The sequence below is a fragment of the Cetorhinus maximus genome, chromosome 3 (genome assembly GCF_964194155.1).
Source record: "Cetorhinus maximus chromosome 3, sCetMax3.hap1.1, whole genome shotgun sequence".
Taxonomy (NCBI): domain Eukaryota; kingdom Metazoa; phylum Chordata; class Chondrichthyes; order Lamniformes; family Cetorhinidae; genus Cetorhinus; species Cetorhinus maximus.
Genome location: NC_135881.1, coordinates 182,521,683 through 182,548,845, shown reverse-complemented (window position 1 = coordinate 182,548,845; position 27,163 = coordinate 182,521,683). Strand labels below are relative to the sequence as shown.

At 41.7% G+C, this 27,163-nt stretch overlaps 1 protein-coding gene across 7 annotated transcripts in view; it reads right to left on the bottom strand.

The window, feature by feature from the left end:
* Positions 1-27,163, bottom strand: part of LOC144679077 (catenin delta-2-like) — a 1,449,546-nt gene that overhangs the window by 326,938 nt on the left and 1,095,445 nt on the right. For all 7 annotated transcript variants that reach the window (XM_078539356.1, XM_078539360.1, XM_078539354.1 and 4 more), the window contains one exon: positions 2,926-3,058. In XM_078539356.1, coding sequence (XP_078395482.1) covers positions 2,926-3,058 — 133 coding nt within the window. The remainder of the gene's footprint in view (positions 1-2,925; positions 3,059-27,163) is intronic.

Here is a 27,163-nt window from a genome sequence, read left to right as displayed (position 1 = left end):
GAGTATCATTGGGAAGGAGAGCATATATCCTTAATTTTCTTTCAGAAGGTGGTGGTGAGTCACTTTATTGAAATGTTGCAGTGTGTATGGTGAACATGATCCTACAGGACTGTTTGGTGGGGAGTCCAGCATTTAGACTCAGCAACGTTGATGTAACCACAATATATTTCCAAGTCAGGAAGCTGTGTGCCTTGGAGGGTAACCTGGAGGTACTGGCATGCTCATGTATCTGTTGCTATTGTTCTTCTAAGTGATAGTGGTCATGGGTTTGGAAGGTGTGGTCAAAGATGCTGTGACAATTTGCTGCAGTGCATCTTGTAGATGGTAGACATTGCAGACACATTGCAGGGACTGAATGTTTAAAGTGATGAGTAGGGTGTGATCAAATAGATTGTTTTGCCCTGGATGATGAAGAGATTCTTGAGAGTTGCAGCTGCACTCATCCAGGCAAGGGAATAGTATTCCATCACGCTGCTGACTTGACCTAGTTGTGGAAAGGCTTTGAAGAGTCAAGAGGTGATTCATTTGCCACAGCCTCTGACCTGCTTTTGAAGCCACATTATTTATGTGGCTGTTCCAGTTAAGCTTCAGGTTAATGATGACCCACCCCACCTCAGGATGTTGATGGTGAGGGATTCAACAATGGTAATGCTGTTGAATGTGAACGGTCAGTGGTTAGACTCTATCTTGTTGGTCATAGTCATGCCTGTCACTTGTCTGGCATGAGTGTTAGATTTCTACTTGAGTCAGATTTTATACAGTGGAATATCGATTTAATTATATATTTCATCTCTAAACTGGCTTAGAAAGGGAATTCCATTACTTATGTTCTAGACAGCTGAAGGCACAGTTACCCATGTCAGAGGCTATAGCTGGAGGGGCGGAGAGATATAAAAGAGCTGTAGGCCTGGAAGAGATTACAGAGATAGGAGGGGTGAGGCCAAGGCAGGATTTGAACACAAGTGTGAGAATGTAAAATTCAAGGCCTTGGAGCCACAGAGGTAACACATCATAGCACACTGCAGTAAAGTAAAACAAAATATGGGAATCTCAGTGTAATTCTTCAAATTGAATAAAGCTTATCATCACTCCAATCCCATCCTCTCTTTTGATTCCAAATCTAGGCAGCTCTTCAAAAAACAGTGACAGGATTTCTCAAATAAATTTGGTTAAAGTATTCACAGCAGGAACGCTATCTTTATGACAAAAATGGAGGCTACAACAAGACTTGGTGTCCCTTCACATTAAACTGTAATGGGGTATGTTGCTGAAGCTTCCTTTGAAGAAAATGAACATGCCCTAAATGCTGACCTTGTTATCTATAAAGCTTCTCCAGGGATGAACACTGAATGAACATATCTGTAGTTGCGCAGCCCTGGAATGATTAACTCATCTGTTAAAAATTCTGCTTCAAGTTTGTATGCAAATGACAGTTAGAGAGCATCTGGTTGATACCTTCAACTAATCGCTTGATACGAATAAAATTCAATCCCAATGGAAACAAAAGAAATGATTTATAAAATGCCGACAAACTGGTACATTGGTTAAAAAGTGGATGATCAGCTTAAAAACCAGATGGTATTGCATGTAAATTCACTTGAAGGTCTAGGTTTTATAAATCCTTGGATGATCCCGCTTATACATTTTTTGAAATTCTGAAATATAAGACATTAAACTACAAATGTATCAGACATTCTTTGTATCCAATGACACAGTGCAAACTGTATTGGACAATCTCTCACCAATATAACTTGAGAGACAGTGCTATATGGTACACAAAGGGATATAAATACCTAAGAAAAGACTTGCATTTATATAGCACCTTTCACAACATTAGGACATACCAAAGGCTTTTACAGTCATTGAAGTACTTTTGGAGCACAGCCACTGTTGTAATGTAGAAAGCAAAGCAGCCAATTTGCGCACAGCAAGGTCCCACAAACAGCAGTGTGGTAAAGACCAGACATTCCATTTTAGTGGTGTTGGTTATGGGGTAAAAATGGCCAGGATGCCAGGGAGAAAGCCCTGCTATCCTTCAATAGTGCCACGGAATCCACCTGAAAGGACAAATGGGGTCTCACCTGAAAGACAGCAACTTCAACAGTATTCCATTGATGTGTTAGCATGCGTTATGGGCTCAAGACTCTGGAATAGAACTTGAACCTACGACCCACTGACTAGAGACAGGAATGCTACCCCTCAGCCGTATCTGACTTAGCGAGCTCCAAGACTGGCAGGTCCTATGCTGGTGACAATTTTCACACCAATGTTTGTCAAAGGCTTATCATTGGTGGGATTTTCACTTCAATGGCTTCAGTACTTCAATGTCTTTCAGACTGATCCTGAAAAGTGGGAGAAGTTGGCATGCATAACCCTAAAGACCCTAATGTAACTTTTGAGAAACTGAACATGCACAGCATTGCCCACTGGTTGTTAAATATTCCAGTGTTGTCAATGGGACTCTGAAATCCCACAATAACATAAACAAAGCCCATCAACAGGCACACCATATTCCACTGCTCCCACTGGCAACTGTTTCCCACAATAGATTGTAAACCTGGCATCACACACTCCGTAAATTTTCATTTTTCATTGTTGCTTAGTCATCTCCTCAACCGATGGGAAACCGAGTGAATAGCATTTGAAGGTATAATTAACAAATATCACCTTACGTTGATTCCAAAATAAATAATAATTACTTTTGATGCTGATTAGAGACTGACTGTAACTATTGTTGGCATGTGGGCGGACTTCATAAGTGGGTTTCAGTTCCACTACTTGTGATGGAAAAGCATTAAGCTAATCGTCTAATGGGCAAATAATTGCTAAGCACAGCTGAATGCCGGCAGTTGAACATTGCTATTTCTAAGTAGGAGATTATTCATTTAAACTGTACAGCAATGTGCACTTCCACAGTGTACTCACCTCCGCTTTGATCTTATTGTCTCCAAAGCACAGGTGTTGCAGGTAGGCTGCTGCATTGGACTGCACTGAAGGAAACTGATGCTGCAACATCTGGATGACCTCTGGCAGCTCAGGATCCCGCCAACCAAACTCCCTGCAGAAGTATATTAAAATGATACTGAATGATCCTGAACCGCTTATTTGTTCAGCACAAACAACACACAATCTTGACTAAACAATACATAGACATCCTGGATAAGTGAGATCTGTGTTATCTCTTGTCTCTGGTTTGGTTCTCAGATACAGCCAGTGAGCTCTTGAATATGGGCATTATGTAACTCACCATATACAAACCAAACTTCATGTGGTGCTGCTCTGATAATGCTGTTCTATATCATATCAATGAGCCATTTTCATCATTCTAAACTTACCAACGAAGTGACTCCAGAATATGACACAGCTGACATTTTGTTATGATCTTGCAACATAAAACACATATACAAATGAAGTGGATTGCAGTACAATGAAGGGAGGAATAGCAACACTGTAGATAAACACACATCAGCTGAGGAAATGTGTAAACAATGATGAATTAATGGACAACATAAGAATAGGCGTGGGTCATTCAGCCCCTCAATGAGATTATGCTGATTTGTATTCTAACTCCACATTCCTGACTTGGCTTCACATCCCTTAATATCCCCGGTGGGTAAAAAAAAACGAGCTCAGATTTCAAATTATTGGTTAATTACCATCCACTTTTTTTTTGTGGGAGACGGTTGCTAACATCTCTCCTGAGATGCCTGGCTCTGAATTTAAGGATATGTCCCCTTGTTGCAGACTGCCCCACCAGCAGAGAAAGTTTCTATCTACCCAATCAAATCCTTTCAGAATCCTAAAAATCGCTAACAAATCACTCCTTAATCTTTGATATTCCAAGGAAAACTAACCTAGTCTATGCAATCTCTAACACTTAGAGACCCTGTAATATTCTGGTGAATCAGCACTGCACTCCTTCGAAAGACAATATATTCTTCCTAAGGTGACTGCACAAAGTACTCCACCATGGCGTTGGACTGTGTAAGCTGCAGCAAAACTTCCACCCTTTCACAATTGTAAATCTCTAGTTATAAAGGCTAACATACCATTAGCCTTTTTGATTTTTTTTTAACCTACTTTTTAGTGATCTGCCTACATGGGCCTCTAAATCTCTTTGGACCTTCACTGTTCCTAGCTTTTGACCATTTGAAATACACCCAGACCTAGCCTTCTTTGGTCCAAAACGGATAATCTCACTCGGCCCGCATTGAAACCATCTACATTCATAGACATTCCCCTGTCTGCTCTGTCAGTTCCTCCTCCTTTAGGTACCATGCCCTAAGAGGGCACTGGAAACCATGGACTTCTATTGGATTGGCCCATGATTATGCTTGGCAAACTACTGCAGTGGTTTTCCATTGCTTTCTGCAGTGTGGCTGACTAAGACTCTCCTACTCCTATTGCCTGCAATCAGACGTATTGGAAATATTTACAGGCTGATAATCAACATGCCTGGCCACGCACCTTCTGTGGTCATCAAGTCCTGAAGTGGGACTTGAATTCAGAGCTTCTGGCCCAGAGGTAAGGACGCTATTACTGCACCACCAGACCTCCCACAGTATGTCAGTTACTTCCTCAAAAAAAATCAATTAGATTTGTTAGTCATGAATTGCTCTTAACAAATCCATATTGATGCTCTCTAATCAGCTTAAATTTCTCTAAGTGCTCAGTCATTCTGTTCATAATTATAGATTCCAAAAACTTCCCCATAGCAGATGTTAGACTAAAAGGTCTATAATTTCCTGGTTTCTTCCTCCCACATTTTTTAAATAACATCATTCTTTGGGTTTGCATTTTATTTACTGTTTATCTATTTTTTTAACTGTGAATACGAGATGGGAGCCCATGATGTAGGCATGAACAAGACTGAATATGCAAAGTAAGCTAAATCAGGAGGTGATTCATTGAAATTCTGCTTGAATTTTTAAAATCTAAAGGCTGTAAGAGGGAGGGAGGATTAAAGGAGGTAAGGATTTGTATAGCATTGAGGTACTTGAGAAGATGAATTTGCGAAGCTCACATACTGAGTTTTGATTTCAATGAAATGGGGAAGAATGGGTGGAAGAATGCACTGGATGGAGTTGGGGGAGTTTGGAAGAAACAAAATAAAGAGTTCAGAGAAGCAGAACTTCCTTTGATGCTAAGGATAAAACAAGGGGTGATAAAGAATGTTAAGGTAGACAGAGAAAGGTTGGAGATTAGAGCTGAGACAACAAATTTATTTCTTTCTCATATCTGGTCTAGATCACCAGAACTAACCTCCTTCAACACAGCAGCAACATTTTCTTATCTAGGAAGTGCTAAGGCTTTACACTAGAGTTATGGGCTGTTGATGGGAAAGGAAATGTATAATATAAAGAAAAAAACAAGCTACTTGGCGGCAGCTTCAGAGATGGGGGTGATGTGGGAATTTCACTTGGAGGCAGCTTCAGCGATGGGGGTGATGTGGGAATTTCACTTGGAGGCAGCTTCAGCGATGGGGGTGATGTGGGAATTTCACTTGGAGGCAGCTTCAGCGATGGGGGTGATGTGGGAATTTCACTTGGAGGCAGCTTCAGCGATGGGGGTGATGTGGGAATTTCACTTGATACCAGATGCCAAGGATGTAGATCAAACATGGACTAAAGGAGAAGCTGTAGCTGGTTAGTTTAGCTTGCAAGGGAAACTGTACCTTTGAAAAATTGAAGGAAACAGGATTTCCACTGCCTGATTGAAGGGAGAACAAGCTGTATTGATTTGGATTGAAAGAGACCTTAAGCTGCGTCCATTGGGAGCATGTAATGTTAAGGAAGTTGATTAGTGTGGTGTGAAATCATTAGCATTGGTCAATGGGTGAAGGAAGGGACTGCTACGAGGAAGGAACAGAGTAGGAGAAAGTACAAAGAGGCCCGTGAAACATTTGAGTTAAGTTAGAGGATCAACCTTCAACAACAGCACAGGCAGATCTCAAAACAAATACATTATACACACATTTATAATCACCAGTCCTGACAATTAAATAAATCTGTACATTTCACAATCCTCCTTCACAACATTATCATTTCACAGCTTTTCTGTAACATCTGTGCAAAACATGCAGAGTATTTTGAAAAACAGGTGCCACATTTTTTTTTGTCAAAAAGTGGGTTAAATATCTGCTTTTCAAATTTCAAACCAGTCAAATGGTGAAATTCAGTTTTAAAATATGGTTTTCCTGAGAGCGCAATTTCATTGGCAGCAATTAAAAAACAATCATAATGTGCCTTCACCCTTTGATGTTTGTCAAGCAGCTGTTAAGCCACTTAAACAAGTATATCAATATTTAGAGAAGCTGTGGAGTGCAATTGTTCATTTAGAAAGCAAGAAAGGTTTGCTTTTAAAGAGAGCCTTTCATGGCTTCAGAATATCCAGAAGTTCTTTACAACCAATTAAGTACCTTCTGAAATATGGTCACTGTTGTAATGTAGGAGATGCTGGCAGAAGTTTTGCATACAGCAAGGTCCCACAAACAGCAATGTGATACCAGCAGATAATCTTAAATTTAGTGATATTGGTTGAGGGATAAATATTGGCCAGGTTACCAAGAAGTTCCCTGTCCTGGAATCTTTTACATTTGTCTATGAGGGTAGATGAGACCTTGGTTTAAGATCTAATCAAAACAATAGAACTTCTAATAGTGTAGCACTCCCTCAGTGCTGAAGTGTCAGCCTAGATTATGTGATCAAATCACTGGAGTGGGATTATGAACCAACAACCTTCTGACTCAAAGGTGAAAGTGCCACCACTGAACCAGGGCTAACACATCTAATGAAAAGGCTGACCAATGACAGAGAAAAGCCAGACTTCAGAACCAAGCCCCGCAGGTGCTTGCAGGACATCCCAGGTGTTTGTTAGACTTGCAAGATGTAGAAGCTGTGCAACAAATACAGCAATGTGTTATAGGAAGATGTCCGCCATGTCAACAACATTTGAGGATGTGGTGAGATTTATTGCACAATTAAAGAAAGCAAAATAACTATTACTGTGGGGATACATCAACATGAAGGAGGAATACAGTCATAAAGGAGATACATGCAAAAGCATTGCAGGCAGGAATACGAGAAAGGTAGGGTTGCCAACTCTGGCTGGATGCATTTCTGGAGGTTTCAAAAACATAATCTCCTGTCAACTGCTCCACTTGGTCAAACAGACTTTTCCCTTTTTCTTCAATACTTCTATAGCTAGTAAAGAAGTGTTCAAAGAAAGTGAAAGTTATACAATAGTTTTAAAGCCCCAATGATTTTTCTCCCAGGTTACTTGCAACAGTATCCAGAAGATTAATCTTGAACAACCCTGGGGGGTTGGCAACCCAAGAGCAAGGCTGTAGCCTGTGAGATATTTGGGAAATTAAGCAGAATCAGCCATTCACACTGCACCCACCACAATGGTCAAGCACTTCCATTGGTCAAACCACTCTGTCTCAGTCAACACTGTTCACATGTTTAAAGACAAAATCAGTAGATATCGAGAGTTCAGAATAAAACTCACAAAGAACCTAATGAAGACAAACAATTCACTGCATATGATGACAGTATAGTAGATTTGCTCAGACAGACAATTCTAGGTGGCTTTGAGACTTGGATGGTGTATGTAGGGTGCACTGACCAACGGCTAACTACCCTAATAATTTCCCTATGCATCAGGATTTACATGATATATTACAACATGTTCATACGTGCTAATTAGCGCATAATGCTTTATGCCATGACAATAATGCCCAATGGATGCATATTTATGTATTCAGAATAACCCACATGTCCAAGTAGAGTTGCTGTGTCAAAGAGAGAGCAAAAATCACCACAGCACCATTCCCAATTGAACTGGAAACGAGTGCAGGTAAGTGCAGATCACAGTGACGTTGGCATGGAGTTTGATGATGAGCAGCAAGTGTTGGGCCGAAGTCCAGTGTTGTATGTCTCCTGAGTTGTATGAGAATCCAATCTAAGTAGATTGAGTTTAAGAAGAAGTATGTAGAAGCACATAATCCATATTGACCATCACCTGATCTCATGTGTAACCTGACAGTTCTGAGTTCAACGGTTCTTCCATTAAGCAAAGCTTCACGCTGTCTTTTAAAATATGCGCCTAAATCTACAAGCAGAGAAATGATTTCTCTTCCACGTGGGGTGATAAGCACTTCTCATGTCCTGGGCAACCACATGCACAGGAAGTGTCATCAGTTGGAGGAGCTTAAGCTCTAGGTTTCTGAGCTTAAGTACCAACTGGTATAACTGCATCGATGAAGCTGAGAACTACATGAATAGCAGATTTCTGGATGAGGGCACCCTGCAGCTTCAGGGTGTGCAGGCAGAGAGGGAATAGGTGACAGTCAAGCACTCAGGCATTCCTTGAGTGCAACTAGCTCTCCAATCAGTATTCACTTCTGAATCCTACTGAGGGTGATGATCCCTCTGTGGAATACAGCCAGAGTTATGTTCTCAGTACCATGGGTAGCTCAGCTGTAAAGAGCGGGGATGGAGGAAGGGCAGTAAAGCAATAGTGGTAAGGGACTCAATAGTTAGGGGATCAGACAGGTATCTCTGTGGCTGCAGACGTGACTCCAGGGTGGTATGTTGCCTCTCTGGTGACAGGGTCAAGGAGGTTACTGAACGACTGCAGAATATTCTGAGGGAGGTGGGTGAACAGCCAGAGGTCATGGTCCATACTGGTGCCAATGACATAGAAAGAGGAATGAGACCCTGCAGACAGATTTCAGGGAACTAGGAAAGGAATTAGAAAGTAAAAGAATAAAAGTAGTAACCCTCAGATTACTCCTAGAGTTACGTGTCAGGGGGTACAGAAAAGGGAGTACAGTGCAATTGAATGCATAGCTGCAGAGATGGTGCAGGAGGGAAGACGTTAGATTCCTGGGGAATTAGGACTGGTTTTGCAGAAGATGAGATCGGGACAAGCTGTATGGGTTGCACATCAATGGGGCTGGGACCAATACCTTGGTGGGTGAATTTGCTAGTGCTGTTGGGGAGGGTAAACTAGCCTGACAGGGGGCGGGAACCCGAGCATAGATACAGGAGGAATAGAAACAAAACAGGAAATAGAAGGCAGAAAATTAGTAAGCAAGGAAACAAAGGCTAGAAAATGGATGACAAAAGAGTTGTTCAGTGGTTAATGGTGTATACATTATGAAAGGGGTCTGGTGTATAAGACAGATGAGCTGAGGACACAAATAGGCACTTGGAAATATTATATCATAGCTATTTCTGAAATGTGGCTTAAAGAAAGGCAGGAATGACAGGTCAACTTTCCTGGCTATAGGGTTTTCAAATATGATGAAGAGGGAGAGGAAAAAGGAGGAGTTGCATAATGGGTTAACGAAACAACCACAGCTAGGGAGAGGGATGACTACAAAGGACATGCAACTCAGAAACAGGCCATTTGGCTCAACCATTCTATGCCAGCATTTATGCTCCACTTGAGCCTTCTCCAATCTTTCCTTATTTAAATTTAAATAATTTTTTAATTTATTTTAATTAATTCTCTATTCCCTTTTCTCTCATATACGTGTCTAGCTTCCCCTTAAATGCATCAAAAGTTCAACCTCTCCCTGTGGCAGTGATTTCCACATTCTCACCACTCTTTGGGTACAGAGATTACTTCTGAATTTCCTATTGGGTTTCTTGGCGAGCATCATATTGATGGTGTCTAGTTGTGCTCCTCACAAGTGGGAACATTCTCTTTGCATCCACTCCAAAACCTTTCATAATTTTAAAGACCTCTATTAGGTTACCACTCAGCCTTCTTTTTTCAAGAGAAAAGAGACCCATCCCGTCAATCCTTTCCCGATAATGTATACACATGCATTTCTGGTATCATCTTTGTAAATCTTCTCTGCACTCTTCTTGGTGCCTCTATACCTTTTTTATAATATTGGCGACCAGAACTGCATGCAGCACCCTAAGTATGGCCTAACCAAGTTTCAAGGCAGATTTAACATAACCTCCCTACTTTTCAATTCTATCCCTCTAGAAATAAATCCTAATACTTGGTGCTTTCTTTTTATGGCCTTGCTAACCTATGGTGCAATTTTTAGTGATTGGTGTATTTGCTTGATTCCTCTACCCTACCTAGATTTGCTCCTTCAAAGTAATAAGTGGCTGCCCGCCCTATTCTTCCTACCAAAATATATTACCTCATGTTTATCTGTGTTGATAAACAGATAAACTGCCATTTCTGAAGGTTTATTAATGTTCTCCTGCAATTTATCGTAGTCGTCCACAGTATTGACTACGCCCACCCCCTCAATTTGGTGTCAATTTAGAAATTGTGTTTTTGATTCCAAAGACCAAATCATTAATGTAAATTGTGAATAGCAGTGGTCCCAGCACTGATCCTTCTGGAACATCTCTCCCACCTTCTGCCACTGCATTCTCTGATTGTATTCATTAGTCTATTATGGGGCATTTTATCGGAGACCTTTTGAAAATTCAGATAAATTACATCTACTGCATTGCCATTGTCTACTTTCCCTGTTACCTCCTCAAAAAAAATCATTAAGTTTGGTCAAGCCATGATTTTCCCTTTTGAAATCCATACTGACTATTCATTATTATATTTTTGTTTCCATATGTTCTTCTATTTTCTTCTCTATAGGTATTCCATTATTTATATAGTGGTATTAAGCAGACTGGTCTATGACTCCCCGGGAATGTTTTGTCTCCCTTCTTAAATCCCAGAGTTATTAGCTATCTAATAGTCCTTTGGCACTACACCATTTTCTAATGAATTATTAAATATGTATAATAATGCCTCTGCTATCACTTGCCTAGATTTTAAAAAAATGTGTGGTGCAATCCATTTGGATCAGGGGTCTTATACTCTGAGTTTGATTAGTTTCCTCAAAACATTTCTTAAAATTTTAAATGCACTTATCTCATTACTCATACCTTATTCAATGCCATGTCTTCCTGTTCTATCTCCCTGGTAAATATCAAAGCAAAATAATTTTTTTAATATTTCAGCCATCTCTCTATTGTTAGCTGTGGCATTATTCTTTCTGTCCCTTAATGGTCCTATTCCCATCACAGCCTTCCTTTATTATTGATGTGTCATGTAAGATATTTTACCATTTTGTTTTACGTTCCTTGATAATTTAATTTTATTGTTCCTCTTTGCCTTCCTAACTTTTTTGGCTTCTCTCCTAATCTCTTTATATTCTCTTACATCATGCACTCCTCTGCTGTCTACGTACTTAATGTATGCCTCTTTCCTAACCCTCAGTTATTCCCTCATGTTTTTATTCTCACTGGTGTTTAGTTTGTTCTTTCCTTTTAATGGAATATATTTTGCCTGTACTCTGTTGAACATCATTTTAAATGTTTCCACATTGTTTCACATTGTTGTTGACCAATATAGCTGCCCATTTTATTTCCTCAAATTCTATTCTCATCCCCTCAAAATCAGCTTTTCTCCAATCTATTATCTTGGTTTTCATCATACATATGTCCTTCTCTATTATGACCTTAAAGCGTATTAAATCATGGTCTCTGTTGCCTAGATGTTCTCCTAATTTTACTTCTATCAGCTCTGGTTCATTCCCCATTACTAGATCAAATAATGAATCTTCCCTTTTGCCTTTTTAAATATTGAGTTAGAAAGGAGAGCTGTACACATTATAGGAACTCCATTCCTTATCCCCTTTACCTACCTCGCCTGGCCCATTAATATTGGGGTTATTGATATCCCTCATGATTATTACTCTGAGCTTTATTCAATTCACTAATTTGTCAGCATATTTGTTTCTCTCTTCCACGATGAGATGGTGTGTCCAGACAATACCTAATTAGTATGATTGATCCTTTATTATTTTTATTTTTATCCATATGGATTCTGTTTTTGTCTTGTTGAGAGCTGTGTCTCTTTTTTCTTCTACCATTATGTCATCCACAATGAGTACAGTTATCCACTTCCCCTTTTCCCCTCTTTATCTTTTCTAAATATGTTATATACTGCATAATTCCCATAATGCTATTTAATCCCAGCTCTCATTTTTCTGTAATCGTGGGCAGAATTTTACATTCGGCGTGATGCGCGATGACGTCGGGCATGCATCCCGACGTCACCACGAATTTGCGCGATATTTCGTTCAGTGGGTGTGCGTCAGAGTCGGCTGCGCACCCGCTGATAATTGAAAGGCCTATTAAGGCCATTAACCAGGCAGTTAACCTGAATTTTATGCTGCCCGTCTAACCTTACAGTTGGCGGGCAGGCCAAAAGGCCTTTACGTTTTTTAGGAAACCTCATCCACGAGTGGGGTGAGGTTTCCTGAAGCTACCACAAATTAAATAAAAAGTTTAATTTGAGCTTAAAAACATGTCCCATCTCATGTGACACAGTCACATGTGAGGGGACATGTTGCATTGAATTTTTCTGCTCTTTATTAATTTTTTCAAAAAGTGCTTCAAAATCCCTGTGGCAGCTCCGTGCCTCAGGCAGACTGAAGCGTTCTTTCGCGCGCATGCACAAACTGCACGCTAGGCCCTGCTCTCCCTCCTCCCCCTGCCCGCCCCCACAGGTAGCGCTCAGCGCTACTGCTCGCAATCCACGCTGGGCGTGCCTTCATTGGCCGGCCTGCATGAAATCGCGATGTGGAGCTGATCGCGGGCGGCAGTCACCTCCTCAACCGCCCGCTCCCACCGAGCCCGCCCGACCAATGTAAAATCCTGGCACATGGTCTCAATAATCCCTACTATGCCTGGCTCTTCCTAGTGCATGATTGCCTCTAGTTTCCCTGCTTTATTATTAATGTTGTGTGCATTGCTGTACAGACATTTTAACTCATTTTAATAGAATTTCCTCTCACTTCATGTTTAACCACCTTTCTATACTCCTGTTATATAACTCTTGCTATCAAAATCCTCATTTACTTTATTATTTCCGATGCTCTCCTGTCCTCTTCTGATTACATTTAGGTTGCTTATATTTCCTATAGATCCCTCCCCACATCTTGCTAGTCTAAAACCTTTGCCACCTCCCTGTTTGCCCTTTCGGCTAGTTCACCGGTCCCATCCTGGTTCAGGTGGAGACTGTCCCGTCGGTACAGCTCTTGCCCCAGAACTGATGCCAGTGTCCCATGAAAAGGAACGCCTCTTTTCCACACCAGCTTTCAGCCACGTGTTAATTCTCCTGATCTGTCTGCTCCTATGCTAATTTGCATGCGGCCCAGGTAATAATTCAGGGATTTTTACCCGAGAGGTTCTGCTTTTTAATTTAGTGCCTAACTCCTGATACTCTTTCGGCAGGACCTCCTCCCTGTTCCTGCTCATGCCTTTGTTCCAAAATGGACCACAATGATGGGATTTGGTCCAGTGGTGTGTTATAGATCAGTCAGGGAGCCCGAGGTGCCATGGCAACATGCACCTTTACATGCATGTTGTAATCTGGAGCTATGGATAACGTTGGTAGAGTCTCCAACTTTCTTTCCGTCACATGGCTGACCAGGAATCTCTCCTGTTCTTACTGCCTACCATTGGCCTCTGTTGGAAGGATTTGCAGGATGATACTCAATTGGTTTGACCACACTATGAATGCACCTTCCTTGGCCATCAAGGCCTGGGTGGCATTCAAACCTGGAGCTTCCAGCTCAGAGGCAGGAACACCACCCACTGCACTATAAGACCTCCTTTAACAACTGGATTTAGCCCCTCCTGATCCAAGCTCCTTTCCAGCTGCTATGCGATATCCCTTATCCAGGCACCAGGTAGACAGGCAACACACCCTTCTGGATTCTCGATCTAGGCTGCGAGGATGCTATCTATCTCCCTACTTATGGAGTCCCCTACTGCTCCCACATTTCTGTGCTGCTTATGATATTCAAGAAGCAGCATCAAATTAAGCCAAAAGCAAAAGATTGCAGAGGCTGGAAACCTAAGTCATTAACTCTGTTTCTCTCTCCACAGATGCCGCCAGTATTTCCAGCATTTTCTGTTTGTATTTCAAATGAAGCCAAATAGGTTGAGTGAGGAACAAAAAAGGGGCAATCGCACTGCTGAGAGTATAGTATAAACTTCCAGTCAGAGGGAGATAGAAAAGCAAATATGCACGCAAATGGCTGAGGAGTGCAAAGCCAAAAGGATAATAATAGTAGAGTATTTCAACTAGCCTAATATTAATTGTGATAAATTCAGTGTAAAAGATAGAGAGGGAGCAGAAATCTTAATATTAATTCAGGGGAATGTTCTCAGCCAATACATTGCAAGCCCAACTAGAGGGAAAAGGCAATTCTGGACTTGGGGTGGAATTTTGTTGAAGAGGCAAGTGTCCTGATGGTAGGACTGGAAATCAGCAGGACTTCCACTGGGCGGTGGGTTTGTTGGCTATGCACAATTACATGGTGGCCAGCCAATTAGCTATGCACAGTCGAGGGCCCTGGCAAATTGTACAGCAGGGCCAGACAAGAAGTCACCAAATCTGCCGTTACCTCATGATGGTCGAAGATTCGGGTACCATATTTAAATGACACCCAGGCAGGCATCCACTTACTGCAAGCCAGCGGTATCATTCCAACTGTCTGAAAGGAGGAGTTTGAACTTGAACTGCTGCCATCTCTATCCACCATCATACTTGGAACCCTGGAGCTGCAAGTCATCTCCATGCACATTCCCTCAGTCACCTTTGGCCTTCCGTCCATCACCCTTGACCCTCCCTCCATCACCCTAACCCTGCTTTCTGTGACACTCGAGCCATCCACCAACACCCTCGAACAACTGTCTGTCAACCTATAGCTACCTCCGTCACCACTGAGCTGTCGCCTAGCACCCTGGACCTGCCCCCTGTCACCCTAGACTTGCCAATCGTCATACTCGACCCTCCCGCTACCATTGTTGAACTGCCCTCAGTTAACCCCGATTCTCCCAACCTCAGCATTGACCTGCCCTCAATCATCCTTGATCTCCCGTCTATTGTGCTTGAGCTGCCTGTGGTAGAGATTGACCTTTGCTCTGTCGTCATGACCCGAAGTCCCTCCCTCAGACAGCCATGCCCTGACCTCATTGGACAGCAGTCACTTGAGCTCAATGCAACATCTCAGCCTCCTCTCCCCAGTTCAACAAAGTATCCCATACAAGAAAAGCAGCTCCTACTCACTCCAAGTCCACCAGGAAGACTACCTTGCCAGCTGCATGTCACCTTTAACCAGTTGTGAATCTGAGGGTATGTGCATTTCGTTTGCTACCTTCTTAATCACAAAGGTATAATTTAATCTGGCAACCAAGTGTTTTAATGAGTGTGCATGACATGTTAACACATTAAAAATCAGTTCCCATTGCTTGCCATTGGGAACTGCAATCCACCTTTAATCCACCACCAACTTTCATCCCACTGTCGGAAAGCTAACATCCAGCCTCCAGCAAAATTAAGTGCTTCCATCCGCCACATTTCCTGTTCCCAGGAACTTCACTAGATTTTGCCCTTAGTTTCAGGGAATGAAACTGGGCAGGAAGAAGGGGTTGTCAGTGGGAGAACATTTTCATGGTCGTGATCATAATTCAGTTAGGTTTAAAGTAGTTATGGAAAGGGATAAAGATAGATCATGATGTAAAAGTTTTAAATTGGGAAAGACCCATTTCACTAAGTTGAGATGTGATTTGGCAAAAGTAGATTGGAAACAGACACTTTAAGGTAAAAGAGTCAGGGCATTGGCAGGCATTCAGGGGAGGAGCTAAAGGGGGTTCAGAATAAATATGTTTCCACAAAGAAAAGGTATGGGGCTCCAAAACCTAGGATTATCTGATGTCAAAGAGTATACAGTGCAGAATAAGGCAAAAAAAGAAAGCTTATGTCAGATGCCAAATGCATCACACCGAGAGGAGTAGAGAAAGTGCAAGGTTAAAACTAAAAAGGAAATTTGGAAAACAAAGCAATGGCATGAAAAGATATTGGCCAATGAGATTAAGGAAAATCCTTGTACATCCTTATATCAGTTAAAGAACAAGAGGAAAAGGGGCAATTAGAAAACAAAAAGATAGCATGGGCAGGATTTTCCCGGCGGCGAGCAGGGGGCGGGGCCCGCTCGCCAACGTGTAAAATGACGCGCAGTGACGTCGGGCGGAACTCCCGACCTCACCGTGTCCTATTTAAATCAAAATCGGCCATTTGCGGCCATTGACAGAGTCATTACACTAATTGATGGATCTGCCTGTCCAACCTTAAAGTTGGTGGGCAGGCCAGGAGCCCCGGTGGGAATTAGAAAAAGCATGAAACCTCATCCACAGGCGGGATGAGGTTTCATGTGGGTTTAAAAAATTTTTAATAAAGGTTTTGTAAAAATTATGGACCTGTCCCAACTCATCTGACAGTGTTACATGAGGGGACATGTCAGGGAAATTTTATTTTTCTATTTCTTACATTTAGAGCCGATCTCCCTGAGGCAGCACTTAGCCTCAGGGAGATGAGTGCACTCTTTCGTGCGCATACGCGAAAGAGCGCACTCTCGATTTTGGGATTCCCCCCCACCCCCCGCCCGCACAGGGAGGCATAGCGCTTCCGTGCAGACATCACGCTAGGCGGGCCTTAATTGGCCCGCCCACATAAAATGGCGCCCTGATCGGAAGTGCGCCTGTGCCCGCCTGCCCTTCAACCTCACCCCCGATGGGTGGAAAATCCTGCCCCATGTGTGTGGAGACACAAGATATGTGAATGGTTCTTAATGGATGCTTTGCATCTGTTTTCACTAAAGAGAGTGACTAATCAGGCTAATTGTAGCTAAGGAGGAGGAGTGTGAAATATTGGGGGAAATTTTATACCCTCCCCCGTGGCAAATTTGGAGGCAGGGGCATTTAATCTGTTGGGAGGGTACCAGGTGCCACTGCCTTACCACCTCTTCTCCAATTAAGTCTGGGGTGGGAAGGCTTGTGGACAGTCTTCCTACACCATCAATTGAGGTCCTTAAGTGGGCAATTAACATTCACTTAAGGGCCTCATCCATTGCTACTGGGACTCAACAAACATCGGTCAGGGCAATTGCAATGCAAGAAACTCAAAAAGCGAACCCTGACATGCTTGCTCATGAGCTGCTGGTAGGTGGCATTGAGGGGGTGAAGGAGAGGGAGGGTGGCCTTCGTATAAAGGCACTCAATGCCTAATTGAGGGAACCAGCATTGTGAAGGGAGAAGCCACTGAGAGCAACCTCTTTGCCCTTGCTGCCAAGCCCCCTCCCCACTCCCACAGCCCCCAAATCATGCTCACTCACCTGTGGTCTGGGTTCCTTTTTGATTCTGTGCCTCTCCCTGGGTGCATTACCGGCAGCAGCCACTGCTCCCCTGGTGGTGTTGCCTGCAATGCACAACTGTCAACCTTTGATTGGCCGGCAGCTCTCAGGGATACAATATAATTCCAGCAGACCTTCCTGAAAGGCAATGTGGGGCTCCTGCCAGCTGGAAACCCCCATCTCCTACATTAAATACTGCCCATCAGAAGGATAAACATAGCAAGGAAAGGAATTATTAAGGAAAGCTGATAAATCATCAGGCAGATGAAACATATTCCAACTGCTAAAAGCTCTGACCATCATCTTCCAACTCTCTCTGACTCCAGGTTTGGTGCCAGCGCACTGGAGGGCTGCTAACATTGTGCTGCTAAAGATAAGGAAGCGATAGCCTGAGTAATTATAGGCCAGTAAGCCTAACCTCAGTGGAAGGCAAATTATTGGAAAGGTTTCTGAGATTTGGTATAGATTCTAATTTAGAGAAGCACAGATTAATCAAGGGTAGTCAGCATGAATTTGTTGAGGAAAAGTTGGGTCTGACTAACGTGATTGAATTTTTTTGAGGAAGTAACAAGGAGGGTTGATGAGGGTAGAGCATTTGATGTAGTCTGCATGGATTTCTGCAAAGCTTTTGACAAGTTCCATATGGCAGACTGATCAAAAAATTAACTCATTGGATCCAAAGGAAAGTGGCAAACTGGGTTCAAAATTGGCTCAGTGGCAGGAAGCAAAGGGTTACGGATGACAAGTGTTTTTGTGACTAAAAAGAGGTTTTCAGTGAGGTACCAATGAGTCAATACTGGGGGTCCCTTCTTGATTACCATATAACAATGGCTTAAACTTAAACCCAGGGGGCATCATTAAGAAGTTTGCAGATGGTAGAAAGCCTGCCATATGATTGATAATGAGGAAGACATCTGTAGACTGCATCATTAACTGTCCCTCAATTCAAAGATGACATCTACTCTGGATCATGGGCCTTCAAGTGACTGAACAGGCCGATTCTCAACCTGCAGACCTTTGGGCACATAGGCAGGATGTCCCATAAGGTAGTGGGATCTGGAGTGCAGAGTTTGCTTCCTTCTGTGCCATCACTCTGCTTCATCATTATGGTGTTTGGACTCAAAACGTTATGTAGCTTGATGGACAAGTTGCCACTCTTCTGAAAGATTAATAGCAAGCTCCTCCCAGTTATTAATATCAATGCTGCCGAACTTCAGGGAGAACTTCAGGGTGTCTTTTAATTGTTTTGTCCTCCTCAGAGCACTAGCTGTTCGAGACTTGAGAAAACAGGACCTGGTGGGGGAGATGCTTTGCGTCTATCCGGACACATTGTCCAGTAATTGATTTTGCAAGAATTTTGCCTGAAAGCTTGTGCAGCTGGCTTCAAGAAGAACATTAGCGTTTGTTTGATGGTCCTCCCATTGAATCTGGAGTATGTGATGGAGACAGCGCCATGGGCATAGCAATGTCTCCACTGTAGACTGCAGAAAGATATCAATGTACTGGCTAGGTGGGCAGAAAAGTGGCAAATGGAGTTCAATCAGGAGAAGTGTGAAATAATACAGTCGAGAAAGACAAACAAGACAAAGCAATACACAATAAATGGTAGGATTCTTAAAGGTGTAGAGGAACAGAGGGATCTTAGAGTATATGCCTAGAGATCCCTGAAAGCAGCAGAACAGGTAGATAAGGTGACCAAGCAATCAGGCTGCTTTGTTGGTTGAGGCTTAGAGTATAAGAGCAGCTAGGTTACGTTAGAACTGTATAAAACACTAGTTGGACCCCAGCTAAAATACTGCATACAATACTGGTCAGCGCATTACAGGAAGAATGTGATCACACGGGAAAAGGTACAGAAGAAATTTACAAGGACTTTGCCAGGAATGTTGAGTTTTATCTACGAGGAAAGATTGAGTAGTCTGGGTTTGATTTCTATGGAACAGAGGATTCTGAGGGGAGATTTAATTGAAGTGTGTAAAATTATGAGAGGCCTCGATAGAGAGGGTCAGAAAACATATTTTTATTAGCAGAGAAGTCAATAACCAGGGGGCAAAGATTTAAAGAAATTGGTGGAAGGATTAGAATATGAGGGGTGTTGAGGAGTAATTTTTTTACCCGGAGGGTAGTGGGGGTTTGGAACTCACTGCCTGAAAGGCGATTGAGGCAGAAACCCTCATCACTTTTAGAAAAGCACAAGGTCCCATTACTGGCAGGGCTAGGGACCAAGAGCTGGAAGATGGATTAGACTGGATAGCTCTTTTTTGGCTGGCAAGAGTATGGTGTGCTGAATGGCCTCATTCCCATCACATGTTTCTTTCTCCTCCTGCAAATGGCTGTGGAACCTTGGTGGGTCAGAAGGAAACATCAGACACACACATTTTGACCCAGTAACAAAATGCTGGAACTCCCTCCTTAACAGCACTGTGGGTGTACCTGCACTACACAGACTGCAGGGGTCCAAGAAGGCAGCTCGCCACCACCTTTCCAAGGGCAATTAGGGATGGGCAATAAATGCTGGCTGAGTCAGTGATGCCCGCATCCCATGAATGAATTAAAAAAAACTCATATCACTTCCTGAACAAATGTGGGACCATATGCTTGTAATTATATGTAGTGTACCTTGGTTGTATTGGCTATTTAAAATGCATTTTAAATACATTTTTTTATTTGAAATATCCCTTTGCTTGTTCATTAATGTTTTGATTATTCTTGTTTTAGCTGGTTTGTTACAGTAAAAGTTTCAAAAAGTGAAATCTTGAACAGTGGTTTTCTTCCTGTTGACATGGTGGGGATTCCTTTCTTTTTAAAAGGCTTCTCAATGAGGATTATAACACATTTTAGCTGCCAACTGTACTATACAAAGCTTGGGCTATGTTACATGTTCTATTGGTGCATTAAATTATCCACACCACATTGCACCATTCACATCATTAGTATGACATTGGATCATTCACACCACATTACACTATCCACACTACATTGCACCCAGACCAACATTACACGATATTACACCTTGCATGGCACATTAGAACCATACTAACATCACATTACATGACCTTTTACTCACATCAACTTTTTCACGAATGCATGTCAAGGAGAGGGGATGGGCGGGGGGAATATGTGTAAAATATTTAGAGTGCAAGAGAAAGGGAGTAACAAATAAGCATGTGAGTTATTAGAATAATAATTTTGTACTGATTTCAAATCAACAATCAAGCAAGGCTCTTGTTTGAAAAGAATCTGCGCACGTTTCACCCAATGCCACAAGGTAAATTACCACTCAAGAATTGAATGAATTAATAGTGATTTAGGTGATAATATTAAGACAGATCCAAAGGTTCATTCAGCAGTTTGGGAGAATGCAAGATAACACAAACATGCAGATATTACTCTCCTGAGGCTGCTGTTTATAAGCAGATTGGTAAGGCTAATGTGAGGTAAGCCCTGACACTGCATCTGCCTCATGCCATATCTGATTTAATGGCATGCAGTGCTGCTGTCACTGAATTCAAAGATTAAAATCTTCCACTTCCCAGCACTCAGAGACCTGAGGCTGCACATAAACACAGATGACACTACATAATTTTTGTCTGCATTACATTAGGCTGCTCAATTTCAAACAGAATTGTCCCAATTACAAGCCTGCCCCACGAAACAGGATACAAATTACAAAATATTTGCAGCACTGAAACAGGCCATTCAGATCAACAGGTCCATGCCCATTTTTCTGCTCCACAGAAATTTCCTCCCACCCTGTTCATCTAACTTCATGAATATATCCTTATATTCCTTCCTCCTTTATGTGCTTATCTGGCTTCCCCTTAAATACATCACATCTATGCTATTCACCTCAACTTCTGCATGTAACTGTAGCAAGCTCTATATTCTAAACACTCTCTGAACAAATAAGTTATTTCTGAGTGCCCTACAGATTATCAGTGACAATCTTATATCCATGAAAAAAAATTATATTTATGGTCCCTAGTTCTGGTCTTGCCTGCAAGTGGAAGCATCTTCTCCATGTCTGCCCTACTGAATCCTTTCACAATGTTAAAGACCTTTATCAGGTTATGATTCAGCCTTCTCCTTTCGACAGAAAAGAGCTACATTCTGTTCAATCTTTCCTCTCTACTCTTTTCCTGTATATATACTTCCTGAAACCATGTTATCTGTCTAATGTTTGGTAGCATAGATGAAAGATGACCCATGCCATTGATTTTTACATCTTAGGAAGAATAAAAAACTTCCAGTTATAAAAGCTCCAAAGCGTCTTGCGGCCGATGAAGATCTTTTGAGGTAGAGTCCTCATTGGAATGCAACAGTTAATTTGCACACAGCAAGCCCCAATAAAGAGCAATGAGGTACAATTACTAAATGAGATTATCTGGTCATCAACATATTATCATATCATGCCATCAAAATTAAAGCTAATTAGCTGCCACCATATAGATCACAGATGACCAAATACTCGCGGCTTACGAGCTGCATGCGGCTCTTTGGAACACAGACTGTGGGGCTCCCACCCGATTTACAAACCTGCCACCTTTGCAGGTCCTGACCAGAGTTTTTTGAGGGTGTCCAGAAAGGCTACAAGGCTGGTCTAAAATGGCCACTAGCCGCCTCATGGAAGATAATGGGAGAGCAGACAGCAACACTGAGGAGTTTCCCACCGGTCTGACATAAGACTGCGTGACTCACATAATCAGCCCTATTTTGTAGTGGTCCCTCTGGCTCCCTAACCACCCTCTCGCTGTTGACCCTCTGACTTGTCTCTGTCCAGAAAAGGGAGGAAACAGTTTAATACAGAACAGATGAAGAGGGGAATGTAAGAATCTGCTGTATTGGAACACAGGAACTCTGATTCAAAGTTGTTGTTCAATAGGTGGTTACAGCTTCAAATTTATTGTTTAATAGGTCATTATAGCTTTTTATTTTCATCTCTGGTCTGATTTTCCACATTGGAAGAGCAGCACTGCCAAAATCAGTTAAGCAGTGAGCGTGTGCTAGCTCTGATATGCCTCAGTGAAACAGATTTATTTTCACCACTATCTGGATTGTGCATGAAGGAAGCCTGGAAGATAAGAGAGGAAAAGGCTGAAGGTTGTAGAGAGAGCCATACACACATGAAGAGCTGAAAATTTGTCACAGGCCTACTGCAATAAACCATTAATAACCTCATGGATGAAAATGGCAACGTCAAGTTGTAAGGAACAGAAGTATGAAAAAGAAAACCGAAGCTTTAAACAAAAATGGGAGGAAGGTTTTGCTTTCACTGTTAAAGGCGGGAAACCTATGTGCCTTATTGGCAATGCTTCGCTCACTTACTACAAAGCTAATAATTTGAAATGTCAACACAAAACAAACCACAAAAACTTTTCTTCTGAATATCCGCCCAAGTCAGAATTGCAGGAAGATCAAGGTAACCACGTAAAAATCTTGCCTAAATAGTCAGCAGGCTCTGCTTTCAACTTTCAGTAAGGAGACTGCCTCAATGCTGAAGGTAGTTTTGCTATGTCATGGAATATCGCTCGTGTTAAGCATCCATACTCTGATGGGGAACTTGTAAAGAAGAATATTGCTGATGTAGATGCAATTTTAGATCCAAAAAACACAAAACTTCAGCAACTAATGGCAAATATTCCAATTATGCGCCACATTACGGAGAGAAATATTTTCCAGGTCAGTGTTGATGTTGCAAGCAAGATGCAAAAAGATCTGAAGAATTCCCTAGCACTCAGCTTAATTCTTGATGAATCCACAGATATACAAGATAACCCACAGCTAGCTTGTCATGTTTCCGTGGCTGTAACTGTTAAAGAGGAAATATTGGACTTAGTTCCACTAAGAAAAATCACTGGTGGTATTGATATAAAGAACGCACTTAACAAAGTATTGACAGGTGATGATGTACTAGTGAATAAACTTGTCAGCGTTACAACGGATTGAGCACCTGCTATGGTGGGAAAAAAGGTAGGCTTTATCAGGCTTCTGAAATGTGGCCCCAAATTTCCAGAGTTTCTCCCTCTTCATTGCATCATTCATCATGATCATTTAGCAAGCAAGTACTTCAAGTATAAAAATGTTATGAAAGCTGTTCTAGAAATTGTCAATTTCCTCCTTTCAAATGGGCAAACACAATGACAGTTCAGAAATGTACTTGAAGAGCTGGGTCTTGAAGATAGACATAATGACAGAAATAACGTTTCTTTCTACTGCATTGACGTGGTTATCAAGCAGCAATGTCTTACATTGGTTTGTTGAATTATTGGAGCCTACCATTGCTTTTGTGAAAGAAAAGGAAAGATCATATCCACAATTGGAAGATGATGAATGGATGCAGAATCTGATGTGTTTAACTGACATAATACAACACGTGCAAACTTTCAACTTGGCACTTCAGGAGGAAGATAAGATTATTTCTGACCTTGCTCAGACAGTTTTCAGCTTTCAGAATAAGATAAAGCTTCTAAGAGACCTACTGTCAACAAACTTCAACCGCTTTACCCATCTCAAGAATTGAAGATGAAATTGAAGTAAAAGTTTACAAACTGAAGGAATACAAAGGTAAATTGTAAAGGCTATTTGATGACTCTGGGTCCAGGTTTGATGACTTGCAGAAGCTGAGATCCTGCTTTGATGTGAGCAATGATGGTTATCCGATTCTCAAACCCTTGGTTACAGGAACATCTACTGTAGAAATGGAATGATAGAAGGACTAGGGTTTATAGATGATACATAAATCCCCATCTACAATAAGAACATAAGAACATAAGAACTAGGAGCAGGAGTAGGCAATTCAGCCCCTCGAGCCTGCCTCATCATTCAATACGATCATGGCTGATCTCATTTCGGCCTCAACTCCAATTTCCTGCCCTCTCCCCATAACCTTTCAACCTGTTACTAATTAAAAATCTGTCTATCTCCTCCTTAAATTTATTCAGCGTCCCGGCATCTACTGCACTCTGAGGTCGTGAATTCCACAGATTCACGACCCTTTGAGAAAAGTAATTCCTCCTCATATCTGATTTAAATCTACCACCCCTTAGCCTAAAATTATGGCCTCTTGTTCTAGAATGCCCCACAAGGGGAAACATCCGCTCCACGTCTACTTTGTCTATCCCCTTTAGCATCTTATACACCTCAATGAAATCTCCTCTCGTCCTTCTAAACTCTAGTGAGTATAGGCCTAAACTGCTCAATCTCTCCTCATAAGACAAGCCCCGCATTTTTGGAATCAATCTAGTGAACCTCCTCTGAACCGCCTCCAATGCAACTACATCCTTCCTCAAGTAAGGGGACCAAAACTGTGCACAGTACTCCAGGTGCGGTCTCACCAATGCCTTGTACAGTTGCAACAACACTTCTCAATTTTAAACTCAATTCCTTTAGCAATAAATAACAAAATTCCATTTGCCTTCCTTATTACCTGTTGTACCTGCATACTAGCTTTCAGCAATTCATGTATGAGGACACCCAGATCCCTCTGCACTGAAGCATTCTGAAGTTTCTGTCCATTTAAATAATTAGTCGCCTTTTTACTCTTCTGACCAAAATGGATAACCTCACACTTATCCACGTTAAACTCCATCTGCCAAATTTTGGCCCATTCACCTAACCTGTCCATATCCATTTGTAAATTTCTTATTTCTTCATTGCAACTTACTTTCCTACCTATTTTGGTGTCATCTGCAAATTTAGCTATAGTACCTTCTATCCCTGAATCCAAGTCATTAATATAGATTGTAAGTAGTTGGGGCCCAAGGACCAAACACTGCGGCACCCACCTAGTTACAACTTGCCATCCAGAAAAAAACCCATTTATCCCAACTCTCTGCTTTCTGTTGGTTAGCCAATCCTCCATCCAAGCTAATATATTACCCCTAACTCCATTTTATCTTATCTTGTGCATTAATCTTTTGTGCGGCACCTTATCAAAGGCATTCTGGAAGTCCAGATATACTACATCTACAGGATCCCCATTATCCACTTTGCTTGTCACATCTTCAAAGAACTCTAGCAAATTAGTTAAACGCGATTTACTCTTCACAAAACCATGCTGACTCTGATGGATTGCATTTTGACTTTCCAAATGCCCCATTACTACTTCCTTTATAATGGATTCCAACAATTTCCCAATGACAGATGTTAAACTAACTGGTCCATAGTTTCCTACTTTTTGCCTCCCCCCCTTTTTGAATAAGGGCATTTTATTAGCATTTTTCCAATCCACTAGAACCTTACCAGAATCCAGGGAAGTTTGGAATATTATAGCCAATGCATCCACTATCTCCGCTGCCATTCTCTTTAAGACCATGGGATGTAGGCCATCAGGTCCTGGGGATTTGTCACCCTTTAATCCCAATAGTTTGCTCAGTACTTTTTCTCTAGTGATGGTGATTGTTCTCAGTTGCTCCTTCTCTATACCCTCTGCACTACCTGTTACTATTGGGGTGGTGCTAGTGTCCTCCACTGTGAAAACTGAGGCAAAATATTGTTTAAGCGTCTCTGCCATTTCTGATTTCCCCACTATTAACTTCCTAGTCTCATCTTCCAAGGGACCGACATTCACTTTAGCTACTCTGTTTCCTTTTACATACTTGTAGAAGCTTCTGCTATCAGTTTTTAAATTTTGCGCTAGTTTTCTTTCATAATTTAACTTTGCTCTTTCTATTAATTTTTAGTAATCCTTTATTGATCTTTAAAAGTTTCCCAGTCTTCCAGCCTGCCACTGACCTTTGCAATTTGGTCTGCCTTAGTTTTTGCCTTTATGTTATCTTTAATTTCCTTGCTTAGCCATGGATGCTTTCCCTCCCTTCTTACCATCTTTCTTCCTCTTTGGAATATATTTACTTGGGAGGAATTGAATATCTCCTTAAATGTCTGCCACTGTTGGGCAATAGGGTTCTGGGAGCAAATGCCAGAAGCGCAGAATTCTCAACTCAGGAAGGTTAATGTGTGATTTGTTTCAATTTTTGGCACAACATACTGCTACAAGTTGTTGTACTCTGTGATGAATTTCGTAAAATCGAAACATTGCAAATCAACACCTGACAGAGCTCTCTCTTACCACCTTGATAACCTATCAACTGGATTTTCAAAGACTTGTTTCCAGGATGGAGACTCACAAAGCCTCTTCTTCTAGCAGTGGATTAGCCCTGATAACTGTAAGTATTATCTTACTTAAGGCAATAGTAATAAAAATGTGTCTGTACAAGTTGCCTATGTCTTGTGGGTCTTGAAATGTCTGAAGATTATCATATGTGGCTCTAAGGTTCAGAAGGTTTGGCCACCCCTGATATAGATCAAAAACTTTAATGGATGAAACAAGTTGCTTTTAATGTGCCTTTAATAAGGGAAACTGTCCCCCTTGTAAAGTAGGTCTGGAAAAAGGACCCCATTTAAAGCCTATGGTGATATCTGTGGCTCAGTGGCAGCCCTGTTTCCTTGGAGTCATAAAGTTGTGGGTTCAAGTCCGATTCCAGAGCGTTAAACACAAAATCTAGGTTGACGCTCTCAGTGCATTATTGAGGGAGTGTTGCACTGTTGGGGATGCCATTTTTCAGATGAGATGTTAAACCGATGCCCCATTTTTCCTCTCAGGTGAACATTAAAGCCCCTTCCCAACTATTTCAAAGGAGTGCGGGGGAGTTCTTCCAATGTCCTGGTCAACATTTACAGCTCAACGACTATCTAAAAACAGAGTAAATGATCATGCTGTTTGTAGAACCTTGCTTGGGCAAATTGGCTGCTATGTTGCCTACATTTCTATATTTTATTAAATAAATGCTTCATTGGCTGTAAATTGCTTTGGGATGTCCCATGGTTGTAAAAGATTCTATATAAATGCAAAATCTTGGTTTTTCTTTTTAGTCAGTTGGTTATCACATGATTAAAACAGTACAGAAATATTCCTTCTTGCTC